The sequence below is a fragment of the Mercenaria mercenaria genome, chromosome 1, assembly GCF_021730395.1.
Source record: "Mercenaria mercenaria strain notata chromosome 1, MADL_Memer_1, whole genome shotgun sequence".
Lineage (NCBI taxonomy): Eukaryota > Metazoa > Mollusca > Bivalvia > Venerida > Veneridae > Mercenaria > Mercenaria mercenaria.
The window spans coordinates 87,831,991-87,849,434 of NC_069361.1; the positions used below are offsets into that span (position 1 = coordinate 87,831,991).

Here is a 17,444-nt window from a genome sequence, read left to right on the forward strand (position 1 = left end):
AAAGAAGCACTATATATCAGTTTTAGTGTTTTCTCTACATCAACAAGTAGCAACATTCCACCATATTATCCCAGTAGCTTTATGAGTATTTAATTACTTGTGCCAGGATCCCCTCTCACATTGTATTTCTTAGATGATTCACGGGCGAGTTGTATGCCCTTATGACAATACGGCAGAAATCAGATGTATGAAGACATTCCTCCACATCCTCTGATTCATGTAGAGAAGTTGTCAGTTACTTGCAGGGAGCAAGTCAGCACTAGTACAAAATTAAGGAACTCTGCTAGCTTTACTGATCTCCCTCGAATTATTTATCTACTTTTAAAATATGATTTAAAATCTAGTACGAAACTATAACCATATCAAAACTACGAAATGATTTTGTAACATTGCCTTATTTATTTGATTGTAAGTACCACCAACAGGCAAGAACAAATTTCACTAATTAGGTAATTAATTTCTACAAGTTGGAAGCCTTTTATATGCTGAGGTTTATAATTATTTCAGCTATAATTAGAAGGAACATACAACACTTGCTGTTTTATTGGTTATTTACAGGCATAGCATATGGGGAACATATTTCATCATCTTAAATACAACATGTGTTCTTAACATGTCAGATTTAACTGTAAGTGAAGGAAGCCAACAAGCAAAATGCTCCCCTAAGATAAGCATTATATTGTTATCATTCAAGGTGCAAAAGTGCCCATAAAACATAACTTATCTTTAGAGGCCTATAAAATTATAGAGAGAATTTTTTATTATGTTTAACACAAAAGAGATTAACAGGGAATTAGCAATACAGTTGAACCTCAGTACAATAGTTCCTCAAAAAAACTACAACACCAGCTTTTTTCTTCATTTATAGTGCAGGCTGCATATTTGTTGAATGCAAAATTAACATTGTTACACTGTGAAAAGTTGAAAATTTGTACTCAGTAAACATCTTTATAAGCCATATAATTATAAAGTTGTGTTGGTCAGGTTGCCATCTAGTTTGAACAGGTCCCTGTGTAATTACGGTGTTTATGTTATGAATTTTCAGATTCTTTCGATGTAATATTGGGAATGTAAATAACATTCCATTCCAGTTGTTTGCCATCTGAAATTAATAAATTGATTCTCCAAGAAAGATGGGGAACATCCAAGTCTTACAACTTTAATAATTCAGTTGATACAGCTGTTCGATTATTTTTACAATTATAAAACTATTCCAGTTGTTGTCCCAGTCTCTTCTTATTCTACAAGTCACTGATGCAGAATCAGGTAGTAAAATTGTTCTCAAGTCACTGACACAGTGTGAGGTAGTGATATTGTTCTTCAGGTCACTGAGACGGTATGAGGTACATGTAATAATATTGTTCTCATGTAGTTATATTGTTCTTCAAGTCAATGACACAGTGTAAGGTACATGTAATAATATTGTTCTTCAAATCAATGACATGGTGTGAGGTACATTTAATAATATTGCTCTCATGTAGTTATATTGTTCTTCAAGTCAATGACACAGTGTGAGGTACATGTAATAATATTGTTCTTCAAATCAATGACACAGTGTGAGGAACATGTCATAATATTGTTCTCATGTAATAATATTGTTCTTCAAGTCAGTGACACAGTGTGAGGTACATGTAATAATATTGTTCTCATGTAGTTATATTGTTCTTCAAGTCAATGACACAGTGTGAGGTACATGTAATAATATTGTTCTCATGTAATGATATTGTTCTTCAAGTCAGTGACATGGTGTGAGGTACATGTAATAATAGTGAGGTACATGTAATAATATTGTTCTCATGTAATGATATTGTTCTTCAAGTCAGTGACACAGTGTGAGGTACTTGTCATAATATTGTTCTCATGTAGTTATATTGTTCTTCAAGTCAATGACACAGTGTGAGGTACATGTAATAATATTGTTCTCATGTATTTATATTGTTCTTCAAGTCAATGCCACAGTGTGAGGTACATGTAATAATATTGTTCTCATGTGGAAACATTGTTCTTCAAGTCAGTGACACAGTCTGAGGTACATGTACTAATATTGATCTCATGTAATAATATTGTTCTTCAAGTCACTGACACAGTGTGAGGTACATATACTAATATTGTTCTCATGTAATAATATTGTTCTACAAGTCACAGATGCAGGATAATGTAATAATATTGTTCTTCAAGTCATTGACACAGAATGAGATAGTAATATTGTTCTTAAAGTCACTGACACAGGATGAGGTAGTAATATTGTTATTAAAGTCACTGACACAGAATGAGGTAGTAATATTGTTATTAAAGTCACTGACACAGGATGAGGTAGTAATATTGTTCTTAAAGTCACTGACACAGGTAGAGGTAGTGATATTGTTATTAAAGTCAATGACACAGGATGAGGTAGTAATATTGTTATTAAAGTCACTGACACAGGATGAGGTAGTAATATTGTTATTAAAGTCACTGACACAGAATGAGGTAGTAATATTGTCATTAAAGTCACTGACACAGGATGAGATAGTAATATTGTTCTTAAAGTCACTGACACAGGTTGAGGTAGTGATATTGTTATTAAAGTCAATGACACAGGATGAGGTAGTAATATTGTTACTGAAGTCACTGACACAGAATGAGGTAGTAATATTGTTCTTAAAGTCACTGACACAGGATGAGGTAGTAATATTGTTATTAAAGTCAATGACACAGAATGAGGTGGTAATATTGTTCTTTCAAGTCACTGACACAGAATGAGGTAGTAATATTGTTCTTAATGTCACTGACATGGGATGAGGTAGTAATATTGTTCTTCCAAGTCACTGACACAGAATGAGGTAGTAATATTGTTCTTAAAGTCACTGACACAGGATTAGATAGTAATATTGTTCTTCAAGTCAATGACACAGGATGAGGTAGTTATATTGTTCTTAAAGTCACTGACACAGGATGAGGTAGTAATATTGTTCTTCAAGTCAATGATACAGAATGAAGTAGTGATATTGTTCTTAAAGTCACTGACACAGGATGAGGTAGTAATATTGTTCTTAAAGTCACTGACACAGGATGTGGTAGTAATATTGTTCTTAAAGTCACTGACACAGGATGAGGTAGTAATATTGTTCTTAAAGTCACTGACACAGAATGAGGTAGTAATATTGTTCTTAAAGTCACTGACACAGGATGAGGTAGTAATATTATTCTTAATGTCACTGACACAGGGTGAGGTAGTAATATTGTTATTAAAGTCACTGACACAGAATGAGGTAGTAATATTGTTCTTAATGTCACTGACACAGGGTGAGGTAGTAATATTGTTATTAAAGTCACTGACACAGAATGAGGTAGTAATATTGTTCTTAAAGTCACTGACACAGGATGTGGTAGTAATATTGTTATTAAAGTCACTGACACAGAATGAGGTAGTAATATTGTTCTTAAAGTCACTGACACAGGATGTGGTAGTAATATGTTCTTAAGTCACTGAACAGATGTGGTAGTAATATTGTCTTCAAGTCACTGACACAGGTGAGGTAGTAATATTGTTATTAAAGTCACTGACACAGGATGAGGTAGTAATATTGTTCTTAAAGTCACTGACACAGGATGAGGTAGTAATATTGTTCTTAAAGTCACTGACACAGGGTGAGGTAGTAATATTGTTATTAAAGTCACTGACACAGGATGAGGTAGTAATATTGTTCTTAAAGTCACTGAGACAGGGTGAGGTAGTAATATTGTTCTTAAAGTCACTGAGACAGAATGAGGTAGTAATATTGTTATTAAAGTCACTGACACAGGATGAGGTAGTAATATTGTTCTTAAAGTCACTGACACAGAATGAGGTAGTAATATTGTTATTCAAGTCACTGACACAGGGTGAGGTAGTAATATTGTTATTAAAGTCACTGACACAGGATGAGGTAGTAATATTGTTCTTAAAGTCACTGAGACAGGGTGAGGTAGTAATATTGTTCTTAAAGTCACTGAGACAGAATGAGGTAGTAATATTGTTATTAAAGTCACTGACACAGGATGAGGTAGTAATATTACAAATACTTTTAATTCTGTTTGAAAATTACAAATATTAGGAGGCATAAACTCATTAATGGTAAAAGAGTGAAGAACATATAATCTGAAATCTAGAGATGTTTGGTTCTGTTTTTGCTTTCTTCTTGCACATGAGCAGTCACTTACCATTACGACTTGGAGTGGTTAGGTTTTACTAGCAAATACCTGATGGGTGCAGATAATTTTGAGAGAACAATTTAATACAAGGGTTCAGGGTGTGCAATACACTAGCTTTTTGGTTCTTTAACTTGCGATGTGTAAAGCATTGCTAGAGTTGAATCCCTCTTTTATGGGTAGAATTAGTACTGGCCTTTTAGTTCTGGGATGTTGGGGAGATACTGACTTGTGTCTCAGAAATATCCAGAGCCACAATTTGAACCTTGGACCTCTGAATTAGCAGTTATGTGTGTTACCACTAGACCATCAGTTTGTCACATTTTAAGGCTTTTAGATACCACATCTTGAAAGTCAGCAGTTTTGTTTGAATTCTTAATTTTCTTTGTTTTCTGTCTTCTTGAATCTTGACCTTAAGAAAAGTAATAGAAAAGCCAAAACATATATAATGTCACTTCAGCAGTTTAAAGGTTAGACTATTGTAAAAAAAAATGGAAATAACAGCATTTGAGGCATACAGCTCACAGTATAAAATTAAATTTGTATTAAGAAATAAATAATAAGAAGAAATCACCCCTAATTTGCTTATAATTTGAATACAATCTTGAAGAGATCAAATTTTATTTATTGTATTTTCTTCTTTTTTTCAGTGATGGAACAATCAGAGAATGGGATCTTGTTACAATGACAAGTGTTAGATTGTTGCAGGGCCACAAGGGGCCAGTAAAAGACCTTAAGGTTTGTATTTTTAAAAAAAAAATATTTTAAGATTTTTTTTCTCCAACAGTGAACAGATTACTATAGAAAAAGACATGTCTCCATGCTTTGACAACATATGGATGATAATATATGATTTAGAATGAAGCAAAACTAATATCGGGTAATAATTTTTCTACAGGTATGTTATTTAAATACTTTGCATAACATGTAATAGTTTCAAACAAGGCCGTTGACAGTGGTACCCCCCTGCAGTGCCGGCAAGATTTCCTATATATCTTCCAAGTTTTATCGTACACTTGACACTAGATCAAAGCTGACTTTTGATCCTGCATGAAATTCAACCTTACTTTGTATCATATGACAAGTTGGTATACCCAGGTGAAATATACCTCAGATAAAACCTCATTTGTTGGACAGAAATACCTTTTTACAATATTGGTAGTGTTGTAAAATCATAATTGATATGGCTCGTAAATTACGGTATGTGACAAGGCTAGGATCTTGTCAGTTTCGGGTCTTGCAAACATTTAACTTCATTCTAATTTTGTTATATTTAACAGGGTAGATGGGATAGAATGTCTTTAAGTGTGGTACAATATGAGATACTATTAGAAGTTTGTGTGCCTAGGTGGACATAGATATACATAGTCGATACAAGAATCCTTTCAGCTTTGACCTCGCCCCACCACTGTGAATTGATCTCCTTTATCTGTTAGAAATATACCCATTTGAAATTGAGCACTCATAGAAAAAAAAACAAGAGTGTTAATTCAGAAGCTGTCAAAAAAGAAGAAATATGTATTTCCTTTCAATGTTGGTTAGGCGCTTGCTAGCACTCTACAAAGTTCTTCTCTTAAAACTCCACATAGAGTCCACAATATACACTAGAAATAACCTTCAAAAAATGTTCGTTACTGCAGTTTCATGATGAGATATTTACTATTCAATGACAGGATGAAAAATCCCTACTATGGTCAATCTTGTTAAAGCAACCTTTTGTTGAATTTTTTCAGTTTTGTTAGTCTGTGAAATAATGTTCAGGAACAAAATGGTTTATTACACGGAGCCTGATTCTGTCAGAAAGTCTTTAATTAAAAGTCCTAAACTAAAAGTGTAAATACTGAAAAGGCAACATATTTTTATTTCAATAGAAATGCCTGTATCAGATTTTCATTTGGTAGCTATTTACATATTTCTGCAGTCTTAAAAATTATAGGCAAATTTCAATATTGGTTGCATAAATTAGATAGACAAAAGGGAGGTATTAATAAGTATTAATTTAGGTATTTCTGTTACATTGTTGCTATATATATGTAATTTTCAAGGGAATTCTTTGGCAGGTGTAATATAAATGTTTTTTTATATTTCAGTTATTCTGTAATGAAGGCATCTTTATCAAATTTATTTTTATTTTATTAAAATTAAAAAAAATACTTTCACTCAATATCTAACATGCTTTAAGTACTCACTGCTTAGTTAATATAATAATGAGTAAGGGTAAAAATGTTCAGACTTTCTAAATGTTCCATTATTTGACCAAAATCTGACATCCCACTTTCTTTAAAAACTATGCATTTTCAAAATACAAAAAGAAAAAAGAAAAAAACAACAAATAAGAAATATTATTAAAACAAACTTTCATGTCATACAAGTTTGGCATTTTATGCATGAAGGAATAACTTAGAGGAGAATAAAGTTTTAGGAATGTAAAATAGAAACAAAAAATATGTATGACACCAGAGGTATTCCTCAGTACGGCCATAAACACCCACTTGATGTCTGGTAGAGGCCCAGACATGGTATGATCTATGACTGTTCATCATGACACAAATATGTAAACATATGAGCCGCGCCATGAGAAAACCAACATAGTGGGTTTGCGACCAGCATGGATCCAGACCAGCCTGCGCATCCGCGCAGTCTGGTCAGGATCCATGCTGTTCACTTTCAAAGCCTATTGGAATTAGAGAAACTGTTAGCGAACAGCATGGATCCTGACCAGACTGCGCGGATGCGCAGGCTGGTCTGGATCCATGCTGGTCGCAAACTGACTATGTTGGTTTTCACATGGCGCGGCTCATATGTACTTCATACTTCAAGGAAATCTTAATGTCTAGCTATATTTTTCAGTTTTGTCAATAATGATGTAGGCATGATACCAGTTAGAGTGGCCAAAAACAATAGTGGCTTTTATGAGATAACAGTTTCAGCTTTTGGAATGAGTGTATATCATGTTGATATATAAAAAAATAAAGAACATCATGATACGTCTTTTAAGTTTGGTCGTAAATAAGGGAAAAAAAATAGATACCTTTGGGAAATGGTAGCAGTCTTAACCTTTACCCTGCTAAATTTCTGAAAAGGATTGGTCCATCATTCAATTTGGGCAGTACCACTTGTTTATCAAAGGGGTGTTCACGGAAACTTTAATGACTGAATAGCGAGCAGTGCAGACCATGATCAGACTGCACGGATGTGAAGGCTGATCTTGGTCTGCACTGGTTGCAAAGGCAGAAGTCCTTGCCACCAGCAGGATAAAGGTTAATTCAGCGCATTTAAATGATTAACTGTAATTAAATTTGAAATGGAAAATAGAATTTTGTATCACAAAAGGTTTCCTTTGATAAAATCTCAACAATATGATGTTTGTATAATTGGTCCAGACAAAAACATACAGCCCTTAATATCTGCTCTCTGTCTCTAAACAGTTGCAGACACTTTTTTGTTCAACTTATTAATAAATTTCTTAGAATTTATATCCTGATAAATAATTGTTTTGCAATCAATTAATTTTAAAAGCCGACATACACCTTTGTGGTTTTCTTTTATCTTAAGGTATTTATGTATTTATTTTTGTTGTTTAGTTATGTTTTAATTAACTTCTTTCTTATTTATATATGAGCCGTGCCATGGGAAAATCAACATAGTGGGTGTGCGACCAGCATGGATCCAGACCAGCCTGCGCATCCGCACAGTCTGGTCAGGATCCATGCTGTTCGCTAACAGTTTCTCCAATTCCAATAGGCTTTAAAAGCGAACAGCATGGAGCCTGACCAGACTGCGCGGATGCGCAGGCTGGTCTGGATCCATGCTGGTCGCAAATGCACTATGTTGGTTTTCCCATGGCGCAGCTCATATTTTGTTTTATGTGAGATTTTAATTACTTTCTTTGAAAAATTTAGCTATGAAACACAACAAGGTAAAATGAGATATATGGTTGAACAACACAAAGATATCCAATGGCCATCTTTCACTAAAATATTTTATCTTTAAGTATTAATTACTTCAAATGTAGAAAATCGTCTTAAAATGAATTTTAATTTACTAAATATATATATTAATTGTATGTATAGAGCTGAATTCATAATTAAGTGTCATATGTTAGAAAAGTCTTCCTGTTTTATAGCGGCTGTACACATTTATACTGTGTTTAGCTGTACATATATACAATGTGTACTATTTAAAATATAATGCATAGTACTGTTGATACACATAAACTTGTTAGGTTTATATTTAAATAAACTATATGTAGTAACTGATCATGTTTTCAGATATGAAATTTGGGTCTAATATACCTTTAATACTCTTCCTTATATGATGATATTTACAGACACTGTATATTTTGTATAGAAAGAAAAAGCGTTTATTTTGTTTTTTAACAACATTTGTGCAATATCAAGGATATCCCTTTCTGCAAGATTGCACAAGAGATCTGACATCAACAAAAAGCCATGAACAAAATGGCTTCACTTCAAAAAAAGACTTTCAAAACTGGAACTAAAATTTCAAGAAAAAGTTATAACTACTTTATGAATTTTTCCTGAATTTAAAGATATATTAAATAAGCATGAGGAACTTGGGACTTTTTTTTTATCTGAAGCCGAATTATACCATTTAACATGGATGGGTCTTTTTTGGTCTTTGTAGTTTTATACTTTCTTTATAGCTGTAACTACTATTTCAGACTGTATTACTATATTGGGTTTCTGCAGTATTGTCTGTTGGGTCAATTTAGTTGTTGCAAAGCTTGGTATTCTGACATTTATTTTCATTTTCGGATATTCACACCACTTATTTTTGTAGTAAGCAAAATTTAATATACAAATGTAAATATAGGATTGAATGCTGTTTTTTATGCATTCAAATGGGTAAAAACTACATTGAGACTTCCTGCATATCTGTGTAATGGGCTAGTGGAAGCACTAAATATACTTTCATATTTCTTTGGTTTTATTTCATTCCATTTTATCACAATGTCTCAACAGCTTTCTACAAACACAAAGATGAAAAATTTGCCAGTCAGAAATTATGCCAATAATTCTATGTTGCTCTTACACACACATGTGGTTGTTTCCTGCAATTAGTTAACGAGGAATGTAAAATGCGGCAAATGTTCAATGTACCTTTAGTCAAAATAATTTGAAATATTAGTACGCATTGCCATAATGTAGTTATTTTCACATGAATTTTAAGTAGATTCATTTATCATTACAAAATTACTCTCAAACTCTGAATGGAATTTTTAACCAAATTATCGTTGGCATGCTGCTTACACTAGCTTAACTTCTTTCTTCCTGTCATAATGTCATTACCAGAGAGGTTTGAACAAATAGAGTTGGAATATATGAAGTTTTGACTTATGTTTCACTAGAATTCAAATGAGCTTGCACCTGTTATACAGGTATTTAGCAGTTTTCAAGTAGTTAATCATGCTTTAATCATCCATATTTAAATGTCATGGTAGGGGGTGTTGTAATTCAATCTGAAACATTGGATATATTCCTTTCTTTATAGTTGTACCTACAATTTCAGACCCTATAACCATATTGAGTTTCGGCAGTATTGTCTGTTGCATGTTTTTATGAGGTACCTTTCTGACCTGCGAGTAATACTATCTTAGGATCTTCGGTTACAATACAACACATACGCAGCTTAAATTGATTTACACCTAGAGTTATGCAATATGACCATGTGTATCATAGTTAAGAATGTTTTATTGGATAAAGTCTTTTTCTATTTTCACAATCTTTACTAATAAACATAGATCAAATCAACAGTTATTCAATTCGCTCAGTGCATTATAAAATTATATTGCGTTTTTTCACCGGAAGCAGTTTGAGCTTTTGTACTTATCTTAGATGAAGTTACAGTCCTTGCCCCATCTCTCACAATAAGTAACACAATTTTTCCACGATAGCCATAGAAAATGCAAGTCATACCCAGTCACTTGCAGTAAATAAAGCTTTCTGTGATATCCATAGAAAAAGAAAGTCTTACCCTGTCTCTCACAATTAGGAACACTCTTTCCATTACATCCATAGAAAAAGGAAGCCTTACCCCATCTCTCATAATAACGAACACTCTTTCCATGACATCCATAGAAAAAGCAAGTCTTACCCCATCTCTCATAATTAGGAACACTCTTTCCATGACATCCATAGAAAAAGCAAGACTTATTCTGTCTCTCACAATATATTACACTCTTTCCTACCCCATCTCTCATAATAAAGAATGACATCCATTGAAAAAGCAAGCCTTACCCCATCTCTCATAATAAAGAACACTCTTTCCATGACATCCATAGAAAAAGCAAGCCTTACCCCATCTCTCATAATGAAGAACACTCTTTCCATGACATTCATAGAAAAAGCAAGCCTTACCCCATCTCTCATAATAAAGAACACTCTTTCCACGACATCCATAGAAAAATCAAGCCTTACCCCATCTCTCATAATAAAGAACACTCTTTCCATGACATCCATAGAAAAATCAAGCCTTACCCCATCTCTCATAATAAAGAACACTATTTCCATGACATCGATAGAAAAAGCAAGCCTAACCCCATCTCTCATAATAAAGAACACTCTTTCCATGACATCCATAGAAAAAGCAAGCCTTACCCCATCTCTCATAATAAAGAACACTCCATCCATGACATCCATAGAAAAATAGAAAAAGCAAGCCTTAGCCCATCTCTCACAATTAGCAACACTCTTTCCATGATATCCAAAGAAAAAGCAAGTCTTACCCCATCTCTCACAATTAGGAACACTCTCTCCATGACAATCATAGAAAAAGCAAGTCTTACCCCATCTCTCATAATAAAGACATCTATAGAAAAAGCAAGACTTATTCTATCTCTCACAATATATTACACTATTTCCTACTGACAGAAAAATCAATTCTTACACCATCTCTCACAGTTAGGAACACTCTTTTTATGACATCCATAGAAAAAGCAATTCTTACCCCATCTCCCATAATAAAGAACATCCATAGAAAAAGCAAGTCTTATTCTGTCCTTCACAATATATTACACTCTTTCCTACTCATAGAAAAATCAATTCTTACCCCATCTCTCACAATTAGGAACACTCTTTTCATGACATCCATAGATAAAGCAAGTCTTTCCCCATCGCTCATAATAAAGAACACTCTTTCCATGACATCCATTGAAAAAGCAAGTCTTACCCCATCTTTCACAATTAAGAACACTCTTCCCAAGACATCCATAGAAAAAGCAAGTCTTACCCCATCACTCACAATTAAGAACGCTCTTTCCAAGACATCCATAGAAAAGCAAGTCTTACCCCATCTCTCATAATAAAGAACACTCTTTCCATGACATCCATAGAAAAAGCAAGCCTTACCCAATCTTTCACAATTAAGAACACTCTTCCCAAGACATCCATAGAAAAAGCAAGTCTGACCCCATCACTCACAATTAAGAACACTCTTTCCAAGACATCCATAGAAAAGCAAGTCTTACCCCATCTCTCATAATAAAGAACACTCTTTCCATGACATCCATAGAAAAAGCAAGCCTTACCCCATCTTTCACAATTAAGAACACTCTTCCCAAGACATCCATAGAAAAGCAAGTCTTACCCCATCTCTCATAATAAAGAACACTCTTACCATGACATCCATTGAAAAAGCAAGTCTTACCCCATCTTTCACAATTAAGAACACTCTTCCCAAGACATCCATAGAAAAGCAAGTCTTACCCCATCTCTCATAATAAAGAACACTCTTTCCATGACATCCATAGAAAAAGCATGTCTTACCCCATCTCTCACAATTAAGAACGCTTTTTCCATGACATCCATAGAAAAAGCAAGTCTTACCCCATCTCTTATAATGAAGAACACTCTTTCCATGACATCCATAGAAAAAGCAAGTCTTACCCCATTTCCCACAATATATTACACTCTTTCCTACTCATAGAAAAATCAATTCTTACCCCATCTCTCACAATTAGGAACACTCTTTTCATGACATCCACAGATAAAGCAAGTCTTTCCCCATCACTCATAGTGAAGAACACTCTTTCTATAACATCTATTGAAAAGCAAGTCTTACCCCATCTCTCATAATAAAAAACACTTTTTCCATAACATTCATTGAAAAAGCAAGCCTTACCCCATCTCTCACAATTAGGAACACTTCCCATGAAATCAATAGAAAAAGCAAGTCTTACCCCATCTCTCACAATTAGGAACACTTTCCATGAAATCAATAGAAAAAGCAAGTCTTACCTCATCTCTCACAATTAGGAACACTTTCCATGAAATCAATAGAAAAAGCAAGTCTTACCTCATCTCTCACAATTAGGAACACTTTCCATGAAATCAATAGAAAAAGCAAGTCTTACCTCATCTCTCACAATTAAGAACACACTTTCCAAGACATCCATAGAAAAAGCAAGTCTTACCCCATCTCTCACAATTAGGAAGCATTACTCCGTCTCTCACAATAAATTACACTCCTTGTCATCCATAGAAAATGCAAGTCTTACCCTATCTCCGACAGATATTAAAGTTTTCACTTTATTGTTGTGTAAGAAGTTGAAAAATCTGATTACTGTAATATATCCCTCAACTTAAAAGATATATTCATGTTCAAATTTCATATTTGAAATTACAAACATCTATGGAACAGTATGTATATAAACATGAAGTAAACATTTTTTGTACATAAACAAAACTTATTAAAAACAGTATAAAGTTTTATTTGTTGATGATATGACTTGGGTCATTAGTTAATCTTTGTGAATGTGTTCTTGTAACATTTACACCCAATAGATAAAATGCCTATTTTAAAACTTGATTACCACAAACATGTTCACCACTGTTCTGATGTTGGTGTGTCATCAGATAAAGCTAGGTGTCAGACAAACTTCATTCTTTATGAAACTGCTGTATGGAGGGGCAACAGTAACATGAATGAAATCAAGAATGAAAAATAACAGTTGAAGAAGTGAAGCAAAATAATGTGGCCATGGTATGAGCTTGCTGTCAAATAAGTGAAACAAGAGTGTAGCCTGGAATGAACTTGCTGTCAAATAAGCGAAATGAAAGAGTGTGGCCTTGTATGAAATTACAGATAAATAAGTGAGACGTGGCCTTGTATGAAATTACAGATAAATAAGTGAGACAAAAGTTTGTGACCAGTTACGAAATTACAGATGAATAAGTGAGACAAAAGAGTATGGCCTGTTATGAAATTACATATGAATTACTGAGACAAAAGAGTATTGCCTAGTATAAAATTAGAGATGAATAAATGAGACAAAATAGAATGGCCTGATATCTGATATGAAATTACAGATGAATAAGTGAGATGAAAAGTATGGCCTGGTATGAAATTACAGATAAAGACAAAAGAGTATGGCCTGGTATGAAATTACAGATAAAGCCAAAAGAGTACAGCATTGTATGAAATTACAGATGAATAACTGAGACAAAAGAGTATGGTCTGGTATGAAATTACAGATAAAGACAAAAGAGTACAGCATTGTATGAAATTACAGATGAATAACTGAGACAAAAGAGTATGGTCTGGTATGAAATTACAGATAAAGACAAAAGAGTACAGCATTGTATGAAATTACAGATGAATAACTGAGACAAAAGAGTATGGTCTGGTATTAAATTACAGATAAATAACTGAGACAAAAGAGTATGGTCTGGTATGAAATTGCAGATAAATAACTGAGACAAAAGGGTGATATGGTATGAAATTACAGATAAATAAGTGATACAGAAGAATTTGACCTGTTATGATGAGAACTGGTATGAAATTACAGAGAAATAAATGTGACGAAATAGCGTGGCCTGTTGTGAAATTTCTAATGTCTTTGTTCTTACTGGACAGTTACAAGTTCATTTTTTGGAACTCTTTGCTGTCTAAAGTATAAATCTATAAATATTTTTGTCCTCTGGTGTTCTATCACTTTGAGAAAGTACAGTCATTCCTAAAGACAGGAAAACCTCATTTAAAAAGGTGCTCATCAGTTTCTTGAATGAGACTTAAGTGAATAGATTAGTATATTACAGATTAGTTGACATTTATTGCTTAATTATCTATCTGTCACTTAATCTAGTGAATGAAACCCAAACACTAGTTTTCTGTTGAAGGGGGAATTGTTGCAATAAAAATTGTAAAAGTTTTCATCAAAATCTGGGCAGTACCACATTTAGATTGATCAGGACTGTTTTTATATTACAGACAATCATTCTTCTTTCATAATATATTTTAAAAAGTGTGATTCATCAATTGCAGCAGGAAGTGACTTATATGTAATATATTAGTAGCATTGTTTTGTCTGTGAAGATCAGTCACTTGTGTCAGGGTCCCAGAAAGCTGGGAACCAGTCTCAGAACTTCAAAATCTGATTGGTTGTGTCTGAACACAGTTTGAAATTGACCAATGGCATTGTTAAATTCTTAGACTGGTCTTCAAACTATTATTTTTGAAGCAGATTAAAATTGCAGTCATACAAGGCTGTTGATGGAGTAACATTGTTGAATTGTTGCTTAACTTGAAGCTAATTGGTGTATTCAACTCCAAACTCTGTTTACCTTGAGGTTTTTTATTGGCTAAATATAGTTGCAATACAGTGGTACTTAAAAAGAAACCAGTAGTTATCAGAACTTACTGTAAGTTTTGACCTTTCAGTAGATATTACATGGTAATTTTGTTTCCTTGACCCTGAAATTGGCAATATAAGGCATCATGATAGAAATGTGCTGATACAAACACATGGAAAGCTTTGGTCATTTAAGAAAAATTCAAATGAATACAACAACAACAATATGCTGCACTTAGCTAAATTGGATAGAATAGGTTCACAAAACTTTAACACAACACATACAACCTAATTTTTTAATTATGAAATAAATCTCGTGGATGCAGACCATACAAAAAGCAGTGTCACCTTCTGGGCCTGATAAAATCATTTTGTAAAACACATGGAATTTTTTGATTTATTACCTCTGATAGCTCATTTACCAAATATCAGATTTGTTGTTGGATGTGAATACATTTTGTGATAAATCTTTACATGAATAATGAGCCTGTTAACTATTTACTTTATTCCTTATTTGAACAAATGCTTCTGGTTATATGATATACCCAGGTGCTACTGACAAATTAAAGATGATGTGCTTTCACCTTGTAACAATACAGGTTTAAAATCTCTTTATAATACTAGTTTTAGTCTTTTGATAATACTAGTTTAGATTTCCAGGGTGCTTTTTAATTGATGGCCAGAGCTTATGTGAATAAGATTTGGTAAGCATTAAACATATTACAATGTTTATAACAAAACAAATTTATTATCCAAATTAAGAAGTTTTATAGCCATGCTGTTTTGACAGCATTTTTTTGACAATTTTTACACAGCTTAGCTTGTTAGAAATGCACAGCTTTATAAACTCTTGCAGTAAAATATGACAAAAAGTACACAGTTTCTTAGAACTATAGACAGTTTTCTAGACATGGATAAGAGCCACAAAGAATAAGTAGATTTTGTTTCCTAGTCTCAGATGTTTACATGTCCTGGCCTCTTATGTTTGTATTTCCTGGCTTCAATGTTTACATTTCCTATTCTCATATGGTTACATTTTCTAGCCATATATGTTTACATTTCATGGTCTCATATGTTTACATTTCATGGTCTCCTATGTTTACATTTCATGGTATCATGTTTACATTTCATGGTCTCATATGCTTACATTTCATGGTCTCATATGTTTACATTTCATGGTCTCATATGTTTACATTTCATGGTACCATGCTTACATTTCATGGTCTCATATGCTTACATTTCATGGTCTCGTATATTTACATTTCATGGTACCATGTTTACATTTCATGGTCTCATATGCTTACATTTCATGTTCTCATATGTTTACCTTTCATGGTCTCATATGTTTACATTTCATGGTCTCATATGTTTACATTTCCTGACCTCATGCTTACATGTCCTAGTCTCATATATTGTGCCTGATATTGTTTTCCCTGATAGAGTGCAATATATTTTATACAATTTCTCAGAGGAATGACCTTGACCTTTATATATTGCAGGTGAGTGGGGATCGTATTGTAAGCTGTAGTGATGATGGTAGTATCAGAATCTGGGATCTGTTTGACCCAAGGAAGAAAACTACAGAGGAAGAGCAAATAAAACAGCTCCACCAGGAATGTCCTACACTTTGACCTTCTGTGCTGAAAATAAGTTGCTGACCTTGACCTCTGACCTTGCCATTGAATTAGAACTGTAGATTGTGCAGTTGAGGATACTCGAGTATTTTCTGTGATACAGTATGCAATTTCAATGTGATGTTATAGATGTTATTTAATAGGTTTATTGTTTTATGCCCCGAAGGAGGCATATAGTTTTTGAACCGTCTGTCGTCTGTCAGTCTGTCGGTCTGTCAGTCTGTCGGTCTGTCGTCTGTCCGCAATTTCGTGTCCGTCCATATCTTTGTCATCGATGGATGGATTTTCAATACTGGCATGAATTGTACACGTAAGACGACGTGCATGGCAATGACCAGTGTAGCTCAAAGTCAAGGCCACTTAGCGTTTAAGGATAGTGCATTGATGGGTGGTCCGGTCAATATCTTTGTATGATGAGGGATTTTCAAATAATTGGGCAATTGAAATGTGTACCACAGTAAGACGACGTTGCATGTGCGCAAGACCAGGTCCGTAGCTCAAAGGTCAAGGTCACACTTATGACGTTAAAGGATATGCATTGATGGCGTGTCCGGTCCATTCTTTGTCATCGATGGATGGATTTTCAAATAACTTGGCATGAATGTGTACCACAGTAAGACGACATGCAGTGCGCAAGACCCAGGTCCGTAGCTTATAGGTCAAGGTCACACTTAGACGTTAAAGGATAGTGCATTGACGGGCGTGTCCGGTCCATCTCTTTGTCATCGATGGATGGATTTTCAAATAACTTGGCATGAATTTGTACCACAGTAAGACGACATGTCACACGCAAGACCCGGGTCCGTAGCTCAAAGGTCAAGGTCACACTTAGACGTTAAAGATCATTTTTCATGATAGTGCATTGATGGGCATGTCCGGTCCATATCTTTGTCATTCATGCATGGATTTTAAAATAACAATGCATGAATGTGTGACACAGTAAGACGATGTGTCGCGCGCAAGACCCAGCTCCGTAGGTCAAAGGTCCTAAACTCTAACATCGGCCATAACTATTCATTCAAAGTGCCATCGGGGTATGTGTCATCCTA

At 34.1% G+C, this 17,444-nt stretch overlaps 1 protein-coding gene across 6 annotated transcripts in view; it reads left to right on the forward strand.

Annotated features, from left to right (window-relative positions):
* The window catches only part of LOC123531449 (uncharacterized), a 107,208-nt gene extending 90,761 nt beyond the window's left edge, over nucleotides 1-16,447 (forward strand). For all 6 annotated transcript variants that reach the window (XM_045312433.2, XM_045312425.2, XM_045312452.2 and 3 more), the window contains 2 exons: nucleotides 4,821-4,908; nucleotides 16,261-16,447. In XM_045312433.2, the coding sequence (XP_045168368.2) occupies nucleotides 4,821-4,908; nucleotides 16,261-16,392 (220 nt within the window). In that variant the 3' untranslated portion in view covers nucleotides 16,393-16,447. The remainder of the gene's footprint in view (nucleotides 1-4,820; nucleotides 4,909-16,260) is intronic.
* Nucleotides 16,448-17,444: the final 997 nt, after the last annotated feature.